At 41.3% G+C, this 14,126-nt stretch overlaps 4 protein-coding genes across 4 annotated transcripts; 3 read left to right on the top strand and 1 right to left on the bottom strand.

Moving 5' to 3' along the window:
• Positions 1–888: 888 nt before the first annotated feature.
• On the top strand, positions 889–2,105 carry MONOS_15153p1 (uncharacterized protein; the record flags this gene model as incomplete). The annotated part of the gene is made up of 2 exons (XM_067868012.1): positions 889–1,894; positions 1,957–2,105. The coding sequence occupies 2 exons, from the start codon at positions 889–891 to the stop codon at positions 2,103–2,105; spliced, it is 1,155 nt and encodes a 384-aa protein (XP_067736126.1).
• Positions 2,106–2,282: 177 nt separating this feature from the next.
• MONOS_15153p2 (uncharacterized protein) lies at positions 2,283–6,001 on the top strand (the record flags this gene model as incomplete). Its single annotated transcript, XM_067868013.1, has 3 exons — positions 2,283–2,860; positions 2,908–3,846; positions 4,465–6,001. The coding sequence occupies 3 exons, from the start codon at positions 2,283–2,285 to the stop codon at positions 5,999–6,001; spliced, it is 3,054 nt and encodes a 1,017-aa protein (XP_067736127.1).
• Positions 6,002–8,761: 2,760 nt separating this feature from the next.
• MONOS_15154c1 (uncharacterized protein) lies at positions 8,762–10,309 on the bottom strand (the record flags this gene model as incomplete). The annotated part of the gene is made up of 1 exon (XM_067868014.1): positions 8,762–10,309. The coding sequence occupies one exon, from the start codon at positions 10,307–10,309 to the stop codon at positions 8,762–8,764; it is 1,548 nt and encodes a 515-aa protein (XP_067736128.1).
• Positions 10,310–12,420: 2,111 nt separating this feature from the next.
• On the top strand, positions 12,421–13,487 carry MONOS_18519 (uncharacterized protein). Its single transcript, XM_067871545.1, has one exon. The coding sequence runs from the start codon at positions 12,443–12,445 to the stop codon at positions 13,280–13,282; it is 840 nt and encodes a 279-aa protein (XP_067736129.1). The 5' UTR covers positions 12,421–12,442; the 3' UTR covers positions 13,283–13,487.
• The last annotated feature ends 639 nt before the right edge of the window (positions 13,488–14,126 follow it).

Below are 14,126 nucleotides of genomic sequence, written 5' to 3' on the forward strand. Positions count from 1 at the left end.
ATTTTATTATTTTATTCTTTCTCAAAATTAATAAAAAAATACAACAAATTTGATTCTTTTCCTGTTGATTTTACTTATTTCTTATTATAAATTATATACTTTAAAACAAATGTTCATCTTTCTTGAAAAGTATTGGTATTCTTTGAAAAAGCACTTTTATCTAATTTTGCACATTAGAATTCCTTTGTTTCCAGAACAAATGAGTTTTCTGCACGAAATATCATTAAAAAAAGATCAAGTGAATGTTAATGCAGATAAATTATAAATACACAAAATAATATGGATAATCATTTATCAATTGTAATTCTCCATAAAAACCGTGACAAATGAAACGGCACAGCCCAATGATGCAATCTTCGTATCCTTCTTCCATCTAGTTAAACATTTTCCTTTTCAGCTCTTTCCTTCTTTCTTTTTCTTCCTCTTCTTCTTCTTCTTCATTCTTTTCTTTCAATCTTTCCAAAACATTCACAAAAATTTCCACACATTCTTGTGCCATTTCTTCGTTCATAGTTGTTCTCTGAATCTCCATCAAAATAGCTCAACTGCTCCATTTTACGAAAAGTTCTCCATCAATAAAGCAATATTATCTTCCTCCGCTTCAAATGAAATTGTGCATTTCTTCTTTCCTTCTCCGTAATCATAACTAGAGGCAATATAAAAATGAACAACGCTGTTAATAAGCAAAGCGGATTCTTCGTTCTACGATTTATGTAATAAAAAGCATTATTCGCAATAGAGCGAATATCCGAACGCAAGGAGCAGGTTTGCTCCTCAATAATGAGTTTGATCTTAAATTATGGGTGGTTTAAGATCAAACTTCGCTAACAAATAAACCTTTGTTAAACACCATTGTCCGCAGCAATAATGACACAAGATCCTGTTAGAATGGAAACCAGTGACAGCGAGGACAGAGGATTTGATCTTGCAATTAGACTTTCAAGAGTAGAAAATTTGATTGAGGAAATGGCGAGAAGCCGAGCAGTTCCGAGCCGCTCGGGAGCAGTAGGAATATTACCAATGAGAAAGACGAAGAGGGAACGACCAAGAGGAAGATCTCTATCGAGATCAAGCGAATCTGAGTCCGAATCTGATGACACAGAGATGATTGCAAAGAAAAGACACAGACAGCGATTGAGGGGCAGTCACGGACGTAACCAGATGAAGAAATGGGACGATGTAGAAACAAGCGAGAGCGACTCCGAAAACTCAGAAAAGCGGGAAGAAGAGCAAGATAGATCCGAAGATTTCTTGGGAATTTTCCCAGACGAATGGTTAACGCCTAGGAGACAAGCAGGAGAACTGAAGAGATTCATGGACTTTTGCAAAGCCGGATCTATCAGAATAAATGATGATATCCTGAACACCTTTATCCCGGAGACGGAGAAGAACTTTTTTACAAGACACACTGACATCAGTTGGAACGCCTTAGCAGTGACGGGGGTTACTGCTGAGGGAAGAAAAGACTCTCCAGAAGCCGCTCGGGTTATCGAGCTGCTTCAGCCCGCCCTGGAATCGGGGTTTGAAGCCGCGAAGGCGATTGCAGCCCTCACTACAAGAGAATTGAAAAAGACGCGCCTAGAGGAAGAAGGGAAAGAGCGACTGAGGGGGCTCTTTTGCGCGTACGCCCTTATAGCAGACTGTATTAGCCGGATTAATCTATTAGAAGTTATTCCCCAGTCATACTGGGAGAATGTGAAGTGTTTTCTGGACGGGGGAATGTCCAAGGACATCCCAGAGAGTTTTAGGAGATTAGTGGATAGCACCAGCTTTTTTCGTCCAGGGGGGGATGCTTCAGGGTACGGAGCATCCCCCGTTTCTTCCACAACCTTCGGACCCGCCCCAGTCAGGGGCTTGCGCCCAGGAAAGTACAGCACAGGCAGAAACGCTCAAGGTTTTGCCTACAGACAATTCCAGAAGCAAGGTTTCGAAGGGAGCTTCTCAAATTTCAAACAGAGAAGGAGGTCAACACAAGCTCGACCACAACAGGCCCCAGCAACAGCTGGGAGAGCGCCCTTGTTCATAGTACCCCTTCCTCCAGCTCCCCGAGGATACAGGGAGAATCAGCAGCAGGAACAGCTTCTGGAACGAGCCAGTGGGCGTGAAGAGAGCCGCGCTTTGCCGCGAGATAGAGAGAGAAGAGAGAGCCGCGCTTTGCCGCGAGATAGAGAGAGAAGAGAGAGCCGCGCTTTGCCGCGAGATAGAGAGAGAAGAGAGCCGCGCTTCGCCGCGAGACAGAGAGAGAAGAGAGAGCCGCGCTTCGCCGCGAGACAGGAACGGACATGATGCTGTCAGAGCTCAAGGGAATGACAGTACTACGGGAGGTCCCAATCGATCGACAGACGATCACAGGGGAGGAACCCTTGGAAGTCTGCGAGAGCAACGAAGGGGCACTGAGCCCTTCCGACCGAAAGAAGAGGATAGAGATAGAAAGCTCGATAGATCGCGAGATGGGAACAGGGAGAGTAAACACAGAGGAAGACTCCGTATATCCCCACGGGACAGTACAGATGAACGATCAGGAACCCGAGAGGGAGGTAGTGAAGAGAGCCTTGAGAGCTTCTGGGACTGTTATCGAGTCCCTAATTGGGAGCGTCCTGGAGGAGAGCTGGAAGATAGCTGCGGCAGATACTCTCGAAGGGAAAGAGACCGCACAGATCCAGACTGGTCAAAAGACACCAGAAGTGGGGAGTTGCGTAGCAGTGGGACCACCGAAGGAGCCACTTCCTGGGAGACTAGTGAACAGGCTGAACGAGTGGAGGAAGATTGGGGGAGACAAACTAGTGAGCCGTGGTATAAAAGCCCGATGGAAAGATCCCCAATCCCCAATCTCACTCGAGGAGAAAAAACACAGACAAGAGTTTCGGGGAACAACAGAGATGACAAACAATTATTTATCCCTCTTAGAGGAGGAATTGAAAGAAGGAGTGGTGAAACCCATACAGGAGTCGGAGGTAAAGTGGTTCAACCCGACATTTATGGTCCGGAAGAAGAACGGAAAGTGGAGGAAGATTCTGGATTGCAGAATTTTAAACGAGGAAGTGCTAGGGAAACACTTCAAGATGGATTCCCAGGAGACAGTTGTGGAACTCCTGGAGGAGAACGATTGGATGACTACGCTCGACATATCAAGTGCTTATCAACATGTCAAAGTGGACGAGCAGTTCAGTCCCTTTCTGTGCTTCAGCTTCCAAAAGCAATGCTACACTTACGTGGGGATGCCATTTGGAGCAAAGGACGCGCCCAGAGTATTCACGAAGATAATGAGACGGGCAGCGTCATATATCAGAGAACATTGGAAGGTAAAGCTGGTGATATATCTGGACGACATCCTCCTCATGCACCCAGACAGGGTTGCATTGAGATCGATCTCACAGGAGATAGCCCAGTTCCTGAGAAATATGGGCTGGATACTGTCGGAGGAGAAGCTGAATTTGGAACCCGCAAGGAGCGTGGAGTTTTTGGGATGGAGTTGGAATTCAGAGAAGATGGAAGTGACGCTCCAAGAGAGGAAGAGAGTGCTGCTCCTGGAGGATGTGCGAAAGTGGATAGCACATGCAAAGAAGAGGAGGAGACAAAAGACGAAGGACCTAGCAGCCCTCCTCGGGAGGCTGAATTTTGTGAGGTTACAACACCCACCAGCGAGCCTGTGGATGAAACGCATGCAATACGTACTGAGGCATGCAATAGCCCGCGGAGGCTGGAATGGAAAGGTGATACCCAACCCAATGATGTTAGGAGAACTAACACATTGGAGGAAAACTCTGCGAGAGAACAGACCAAGGAGTCTGAAGAGAAGGAACAGACCAGCAGAGCTAACAACGGACGCTTCAGAGCTGGGATGGGGTGCAGTATTGACAATACCAACAGAGAACAAAGAGGAGAAGATATATGTCCACGGGAGTTGGACCCTCCAGGAGAGCGCATAAGCGATAAACGAGAAGGAGTCCAGAGCAGTGTTGAGGACTTTGGAAAGGAAAGGAGCATGGCTGAAAGAACAGAAGATAGATCATATTCGTCTGAAGACAGACAACATGTCCACGAGATGGACAATCCAGAAGAAAAGGGGAGCGCCATCGCTCATCCCAACACTGAGAGCATTGGAGAAGAAACTGAACAGCCTGGACTTGACAATACAGACGGAACATCTCCCGGGAGAGCAGAACACGGAAGCAGATGCACTCAGCCGGATGGCGAAGAAGCCGGACTATGCACTGAAGGGGGAGAAAGTCGCAGAGATATTACAGACAATCGCACCGAGAACACTAGATACAATTTCAGAACAGATTGCGCCGGTGCCCTGCGGAAGTACTTGGAGACTATCCTCCATGAGAAGGAAGAGAGAGAAAAGAACAGCAGAAGACGACATAGTCCTAGTCCACCCGTTCCTGAGAAACATTGGACGGAACCTGAAAGAGAAGATGAACGAAGCTCAGAGGAATCTGACGATTCTGATTCTGCCAGCCTGGCGGGGGCAGACCTGGACCCCGCTACTGCAGCCTGGGCATTTGACAAAGACCCTGGGGACCTTTCAGGAGTGCATGATACCAGGAATGAAGATGAGAAGGGAAGGCTGGAAATTACCCCCAGGAGAGGAAATAAGCGTTATACTGGAGAAGAGAATATTCAGGGGAGAGACCTCTTCTTAACATGGGGAGAACACGTTGGAGCAAAAGACATAGCAGCAGCAATACTTAGAAATCAGAAGAGTGAGAGAGATACGTGGAGAGCGCTGAGAAGATTCAAGCAATTTCTAGATAGAGAGAGTATGGATGACACTGACCCCCTCACAACGAAAGATGCAAAATGGATTATGGCAGAGTTCATCGAAACACTCTCGAATACAAACCTCTCAAGTGGAGTGATAAATCAGACAGTACGGAAGGTGCTGGATTCTATTAACCTCTTCAGAAAGACTAAGGTTGACGTGAAAGACATAGAGATATTTCTTAAAACCTATGTGGGGGAGAAACCAAGAAGAGGCAATCGATACAAATCGATGTGGGACTTGACAATCATCACGAAATGGGCAGAAGCCACTCACGATATGAAAGACCCACAGACCCTCCAGAGGAGGGCTCTCATTTTAACTATGATATTTGGTGCGTTAAGACCAGCAGAGCTGGAGAGGATGAGAAGAGGGACAACGATATTTAAAGAGAATCTAGTCCAGACACAAGTACAAACAAAGACATCAGGGGGAGAGACTGTTAAGGTTATTATAAATAAGCATCCAAACCCACGTATCGATGCGGTTGTAGCGCTCCAACGCTGGATGGATTATACAAAGACAACCCTTAGAGACGAACATGTTTGGTTCGATATCAGAGAGAGGCAACCTGCAAATTTGCAGAGGATTAAGGAAGAACTAGTGGCTGTCCTGAGAGAGAACGGAATACCCGACACATTTACCGCGTACTCGATAAGACACGCTGTGATAACGCACTTAGCAAGACAACAAGCTGCAGATTGGAAAGCAATCAATGCGTACGCGAGATGGGCGCCAGGCTCTAGAGTAGCCCAGGAGTATTACACCGTGTTACCAGTTCAGGACACGAGATGGATCCTGGAGACAATCGGTGGCCCAGTACCCCTGGCAGAGAAGGGAGGAAAGTCGGAGAAGGACAGCAAAGGAAAAGAAATTTCAAATGAGAATACAGAATCTGAAACTAAGGAATTACCTAAAGAAACATCACAATCCGGGGGAGAAGCGGAGACGAGCGAGAGAAAGAATTCGAAGAGACGAGGGCCGACTCGAGAGAAGAGTTCGCATCATGAGGACGATATAACACAACCCACCAGGGGTGATGAGACACCGTCCATAATTCCCCGCAGCATCATGGAGCTGGCGGAGGGCAGACAACCTGCCTTGCAGAAGAAACTCGAGACCGATCGGAGGAAACGCGGAGAGAGAAGCATAGGACAAATTATTATGCCCGCTCAAGTACGGAAGACCCGATCGAGAACCCCCCGAAAACAGCGCAAGAGGGGGAGGGAGTAGGAATAGAGGCCGCACCTTCATCCGCAGTCCCTCTGTTCATCCGCCGCACGACAAAGTGCTAGGCAAGAGGGTTTAAGATCAGAGGAGAGAAGAGAACGAGGGTTTTCAAAACTCATTATTGAGGAGCAAACCTGCTCCTTGCGTTCGGATATTCGCTCTATTGCGAATTGATAGAACGCAGTGAGACAGGTTTTGCTCCGAAATAATACTAACGCGGATGGAGAGACTCAGAGCGGCTGGGTGCGAGATGAGAGAGAAACACAGGGTGAAGAATAGGACGAGAAAAAAGTGGCGAGATAGCAGAGGAGATAGAAAGAGATAATCCGTCCAGAGATATCAAGTGCACCTAGAACCTGTTTAAAGAAACATGGAAACAAATAAAAAGTTCAAGCATGATCCTACTCCATTACAAGATTAGTATTGTTTTTACAGAGAAGAATTGAATATTAAATATGCAGTGTGTGATGATTGGGGTTGCTCTGCTGATGCAGCAGAAGAGCGGGAGGCAGAGCATAATACACGCAGTTTTCTTTTCCACGCCTCGCGAAAGCGAGAGTGGTTTTTCTTTCTGCTCCGAACAGAACACTCGCCTCACCGGATCCCTGCACAGCCTGCAGGTGAGAGCTCCGAGGGGTATGCCCCCTGCCCTCTGGTCTTCGAGACCATGGCAAAAGGCGAAGTCGGTGGTGAAGTGAAGCGGACAATGCATTATTTTATTTTATTATTATTATTAATTTTTAATGCTATTGTTTTGTTTTTTCATCTCGCCCTTTTTTCCACGTCATTTGGGAGGGCGAAGTTTTTCACTCAAACCACCCATAATTTAAGATCAAACTCATTATTTCGGAGCAAAACCTGTCTCACTGCGTTCTATCAATAAATTCTTGTTTTATCCAAAGCACATTAAAGATCGAAGAAAGATTTTTTCGAAAAATAAACAAAAATTTCAAATCTGTTAAAAACAAGAAAATGTTATGGGATTGATCAAAAGAAAAATGGAAAATTGTTAAAAACACTTTTTCGACAAAAATAACTTATTTTAAATAAATTAATATTCCATTTTGTTTCATTAAAAATATATAAAAATTATTTTATCGATGGTCCATATACTTGTAACTTGCCAACTTTCAATCTTTAAAAAATCAAAACCCCGAAAAAAGATATGATATCAAAAATAATCACCCATATATTTACAGCCATGTGATTATATGTGACGGAAAATGATGGAAAACTAAATCAAAAATGTCAGTGCATCGAAAAATGTAACATTGAAAGAATGCGATTATATTCTACGTGATTATTTCCAGTTTTGACTGTTTTTGTTATAATATCTCAAAAATTGCTTAAACAAGTATTACTCTTTATTTGTTTTCAGCTTTCACCGATTTGTTTATTATCTCCCTTTGGAATGAAAAAATGCATTATGCGCATGCTTTTTCGAAGAAAACAAATCTACCAAAAATGAACTTATAATGCCACTGTCTAACCTGATGTGATCCTAATGCCACAACATACAAAATTCGATGGATAAAAAGCAAAATTTTGAATTGGCAACACAATAGTTTTCTCTTCAAACTTTTTTTTTCTCCAATAATTTCTGAATGATTCATAAACTTATTGAAGAAGAAGAGAAATGGAAAATGAATGGGTAAATTTGACTGAATGCAACATTGTATGTCTTCCACTAGCCTGTATCTCCATATATAGCATTCTTGCTTCTCTTCTTCTACCACAAATGCGAAAAGTCATAACCATCCATCTCTGTCATATTGCAATGTGAATAATCACGATTCTGACAAGGAAAATAATGAGAAAGATGACATACCTCGTATCATTTGCGATGATATGAATCAAATGCATATGCAACAACGATAACAACAATATCTTTTTTGTTTCGCTTTGTTCTCTTCCTTTTCCACCTGTTCTTATTTGCTGCTTCTTTTCCCTTCACTTTTTCAATCTCATTCTATATTTAATTCAAAAAGTCGTGATTTTTGTCATTTATCTCTTTCAAAATGAAGAAGTGTAAAGAATATGTGGAATAGTAGCAAAAACATGTTGTATTCAAATGAAACAATAAATAACAATGGAAATGATAAAGATAAGCAGATTCTATTCCAAACACACAAAGCAAGAGAATCAAAAGAATACAAAACACAAAAAGATATAAGAGAGATTAAAATGGATATATCAATACAATTATCATCATCATCTTTTTCTTATTCTTTATCTTCTTTCACTCCATCACCACTCTTTATTTCATCTTTATATTTTTTTGGAAATATATTAATCTAATGTTATATTCTTTTTAATATTCAGTATCAACATTCTAATATGATCAACTGTTTTTAAAGAATAGTGAAGGACTATTTCAAAAATGAAACAATAACACAAGTTCTCGATCTTGTTCACAATTTGACCTACTTGAATATTCCAAAATATACACAAATTATATCCTAATATATTTATCGAGACTGATAACAGCCTCAACGATGAAAATAGTGTATGGCATTGCGCCAGAAAATGTAATATATAATAAAACTAGAAAATAAAAAAAGCAAAAGAAAAGATAACTAAAGAAGGAAAAATTGAAAATATTGCTCATTTGGTGACAACAAACAAGCATATCAATAAAAATACAAAACATCAGCTTAACTGGTTTAACTTATGAATAAAATCAAAATAGAAAAAACAATAAGCATGTAACTTTTCTTTGTCAATATGCATCAACAACAATTATTGATTTCACTCCTCCATTTTTTAGTTGCTCCGAGACCTTTTCTTCCTGACAACAACAATTGCAATAATCACAACAACCACCACAATCACCACAACCACAATAGGAACAACAATAGCAACCACAGTTCCCGCATTTGACTTCTTCCTTTCTGGTTCTGGCTCATCTTTCGGTTCTTTGTGCTTCAGGTATTTCTCATACACATCTTCAAGATCACCGCCTTCTTCTTTTGCCCCCACAACCCATCCTTTGTTGTTATCGTTGTAATCCTTTGCAAACTCAAAGGAGTCTTTCTGTTGGCTGAACTTATCAAAGTCTGGAGCAATGATGCACAGTGATGCCACCGATGAATCTTTCCCTTTGTTGTCACCTAACTCAAGTTTGCCTTCACCCGGAAGTTTCAAATTACCAACCGCATCTTTCACTTCAATGAGAATAGCTCCTGCCTTTCCACTTGCTGCTTCGCACGATTTGAATGAACATTTCTTTTCTCTTCCCATTTCCACTTTTGAACCATTATCAGCCATCTTGATCATAACACCTGCAGACAATCCCTTCGATGATTTCACTTCATTCATGGTCAACCCTTCTATTTTAACAGTCGAAGCTTTATCAGCGGCGTCTAGAATGTTGATTACTGCTCCATCTGTCACACTCACTTTGTTGATCTCAACTGTATCAAATTTGACTGAAGAGGATTCGCTAATAACAAACAACGATTCTTGGAATTTCACTTCATTATTGCCCTTGCATTCAACTCCACTCATTGTAAGTTCTCCTTCTGTCACTTTTACAAGATGGATTATGGCGATTTCTTCATCATTACTGGGTGCATCTGGTTCTGGTCTCACAAATTTGCAGTTCACAATACTCAGCTCAGCACCTGCACCACCTGCAACAATCAATGAATGTGGATCGGCATTTGATTCCTTTGTCTTATCCAATGACAATGGGAAAATGAAGGAAATTCCTCTGAACTCAACTTCACTCTTGCATGTGAACAAATGACTGTCTGATTCAACATTGCAATCGATCTCCACTTCTGTTTCTGATTCTTCTTCATTAGCTTTGGTTACGCCCACGATCGTTATCAATGAAAATTTCTCAAGTGTAACAGCTGCAGCTTGGTGTGCATTTTCTGTTTTGATGATGTTGATCTTGAACTTTTCTCCTCCAACACCCTCTCCAAGCAAATTGTATGCTGAATTCAGCTTTTTCTTTGGCTTTTCATAGCTCAATCCATCATTGCTATCATTGTCTGCTGTAGCACTCACATACACATTTGTATTAGGATCAAAATACACTTCTGTGAAATCAACTTCAGTGTTATCTTCTGCTCCTTTTGCAATAACATTGTTTTTATTCATTCCTTTCTTGTATCCAGATGCAAAGCTTTGCTTCATCGCTATTGCCATATCTCTGTGAAGGCTGACTGGCACATCCAAATATAATCCTGTGTTCTTTTCAGCATTAGAAATTGTATCTGCCTCTTCAACCTTGCAACTTGTGAAAACCAAATTATCTCCTGTTTCTGGCCATGTCAGTTCATCTGCTTTGGTTATTGCTGTCATTTCCAGACATATTGCTCCTGATTTCCCTTTTGAACATGTGCAATTTTCAAATGTTGTTTTACCAGTGTTTCCAATAGAGAATGTACTTTCTGCATGTTCGCTCTTCACATAAAGTGCTCCACATGTTTCTGTTGTTGCATCTTCCGATTTGCATTCTGTGAATGAGCATGCGTCCAATTTCACTGAAATAGCTGTGTCTGTTTTGCCAACAATTTTCATAACAGCACTATCTTTTGATGTAATCTTCTTCAGATTCAATGATGTTAATGAAACATCTGTCACTGCTGTTGTTGTTCCATCAGCCAAAAATGGTGTTTCTGAAAATTTCACTTCGTTCTCCGAAGTGCATTCGACATTATTCATTGTCAATGTTCCTGCACTCACTTTCACAAGATGAAATTTTATTTCTTCCTCTGTATTTGAAAGCATCCCATCTGAATGAGCAGCTGGTGTTGTTTGCTTAAAATCACAAGTGTCAATTTCAATAGATGTTGATTCTGAATCAGCGTGAATCAAAGCATATGGTCCTTCATTTCCTTCAGATTGATCTGTTACTTGTCCAGGTGTTGATTTGAAATCGAATATCAAATTCTTGAATGTCACTGTCTTTTGACAGGTGAATAAATCCTTTTCAGATACATTGCTACAATCAATCTCAACTTTAGTCTCAGCTTCGTTTGCATTTTCCTCTGCTTCTACCACTCCTTCTATCGTTATTCCTGTCTCTTTTGAGAATGTAATAGCTTCCCCTGTAACTGCTTGGCCAGATTCGTTTTTCATAATTTTAATGGAAAATTCTCCAGATCCTTTTGAATCTGCAAATAATTCATAAGCTTTTTTTATTGTTTTAAATGGTTTTGTTTTTGTTCCATCTGCTGTGTCATCATTTCCTCCACTTTGAACATATGCCTCATGTGGATCAAAATATACTGCAGTAAAATCAATATCATCATTGTTTGTTCCCTTAGCTGCAACAAACCAGTCATTTGTTCCTTCCACATAATTTTTAGCGAATTTCTTTTTCATCTTTTCGGCAATTTCCTTGAACTTGTCATCAGGCACTTCCAAATACAAAAATGTCTGTTTATCTGAACCAGCTTTGCACCCTCTAACTGTCAATTTATCTTCCTCAGACCATATCAGTTTTTCTGCACTATCAATTTTTGTCATCTTCAGATATATCCCACCTGATTTCCCATTGGCACATTCACATGATTTAAATGTTGTTGTTGCATTTGAAATTCGTGAACTTTCTGAAATATTAAATTTGCTATCTGATTGATCACTTTCAACATACAATGCTCCACTTGTGGCATTAGTTCCATTTTCTGTTGATATGCAATTGGCAAATGTACACCCATGGACATTGACTTCAATCTTCTCACTATCATTTCCCACAATCTTCACCACTGCACTTGCACTCGACTCTATGTTACTCAATGTCGATGCAATCAATGTAACTTTTGTTGCTCCCTCAAACAAAAACGGAGTGGCTGAAAACTTTGCAATATTGGTTTCATCCTTACAAGATACTGCCTCCATGTTGAATTCACCTGCTTCCACTTTCACTAGATGTATACTTGCAACACCTGTTTCTGGGCGTTCGAAATGACAAGTGCTAATTGTCAGATTAGGTGAGAGGAAAGATGATTTTGTTGTCTTGAATGAAAGATCAGACAACACTTGAGTTGATCCCCCTGAATTTGCAACCAATCGAATAATAGCCAATGTGCTTCCATCATTAGATGCATTTCCAAGTGATAACGGATATATAAACTTCAGGTACTTGAATGTCACATTTTGCTTACAAGTAAACAGGTCCTTGCTTGAACCAGTATCACCATTTTCCTCAGTGGATGTACAATTTATTTCCACTAACTCAGGAGTCCCATTTCCACTTTGTTTTCCTTGGATCATTAATGAAACGTTTTTATCAAATTCATTCACTCCTGCCACTAACGCGGGCGTATTATTTTCTTGCTTTATAATTGTAATGATGTATGAACTTGAACTTGTATCACCATTAATCAAAGCGCAAGCACTTTGATTTAAAAGAAAACATTCTCTCACTTCCTTCTCTTCTATTTACGAGAGATCATCACTTAAGGGTCAGTCACGATCACTGATCTAAAAATGATGATCCCTAACAATCCTCTGGGAACAGGACTTGCGGCCGAACCGAGCGCAGCTGCGCTGCCTGGTGGTCCAACAAGCGGGTTTCCGACATTTCCCGGACCCTTTTCCGCTTCCCAACCTTCTTCTATTTCATCCTCACTCTCCCCACCTTCTACCACCCTTGGCGAAGAAAAAGAAGAAGAAATTACACTGGAAAATTCGTTTCTTAAAATATTTGGTAGAGCACCGGAATTATCGTTATATGATCTTCCATTACCGGAACAGGAGATAAATGACTTGGTTGCTTCGTTGAAGACAGAAGACTTATCCCCTTTCCTCCCTAATGCGCCTCCACCTTTTGTAAGGACTACCAGTCCGTACAAAGACGCCTTAGATCAAGCAGGAGAAAGATGTGAGACGTTTCTTTACCCCGCAATGAAACTTATTTTATTTGCCCATACGAAAACAAAAGATGATGAAGCTCAGAGTGCCGTAGCGCAAGCATGTTTACTGCTTGCACAAGCCTTGAAAGAAGCCAGAAACGCTCGCATCCAAGCGAGATTTGGATTTACCGAAGCAGCGAGAATGAAAGAGGATTCAGCATCACCGCTCCTAACGAAAAGGCAAAGTGATTTATTGGAAGAGGTCAGGAAAACCTCACAATCAACAGCGAAAAGATGGACTTCGTTCTCATTTAATTCCAAATCCTTTGGCAAAAGCAGATATGGAAAACATGAAAGCTACCAACGCCCTCGGTTTTTTCGTTCGGGTCCCCGGTCGTGGGCAGGGAGAAAAACCTCAAATACATACCGCAGAAGTCCTTCTCAAACGCGATCCAGGGGAACGGGAACCAACTAAGCCAGTCACCTTCAATTGTTGGAGGAAGAACGGAATATTTTCGAGAAGCGTGGAGAATGATAGATGGAGAGAAGTTGGTAAAAAGAGGCGTCATTCCAATTTGGAAAAACAGGATAGCCAGGGAGAAATTACTAAACTCAAAAATGGAAACATACAGCCCCCATCAATCAGGGGAAGCAACCAAAGCGATGGCAAAGCTGATCCAGAATCAGCTCGAAACGAACATAATACAAAAAATACAGAAAAGAAAGGTGAAACATTTAAATCCAGTGTTTGTGATAAAGAAAAAACAAGGGGGATGGAGACAAATTATCGATTGCAGAGCGTTGAACAATGCAACGAAGTCAATCCATTTCAAACTGGAGGATTACAGGTCACTAGAACGAATTATAACAAGAGGAGATTATGCAACAACTTTAGACCTAAGCCAGGCCTACTATTTAGTGAAAGTGGACGACAACTTCAAGCCGTTTCTTGCGTTCGAATTCAACGAAAATTACTACTGTTTCAACGGAATGCCATTTGGATACAAAGATTCTCCAAGAATCTTTACAAAAATCATGAGGAAGGTGATACAATTCATCCGGGAGCAATGGAACGTAAGAGCAATCGCGTACCTCGACGATATTATTCTTCTTCACCAAGACCAAAAGAAATTAAAATGGATAACTCAGAAAGTCGTTTCTCTTTTCGAAAGCCTTGGTCTTCTGGTAAACACAGAAAAGAGTCATTTGATTCCCTCACAAACTTTCACCTATTTGGGTTTCGAGTGGAACACGCACCAGTTCAATGTAGCTCTGGAAATGATGAGAACGAAAGAACTTATAAAGGAATGTACCAGATG

The sequence above is a fragment of the Monocercomonoides exilis genome (assembly GCF_001643675.1).
Source record: "Monocercomonoides exilis strain PA203 chromosome Unknown scaffold1-2713096, whole genome shotgun sequence".
NCBI classification, from domain to species: Eukaryota; Preaxostyla; order Oxymonadida; family Polymastigidae; genus Monocercomonoides; species Monocercomonoides exilis.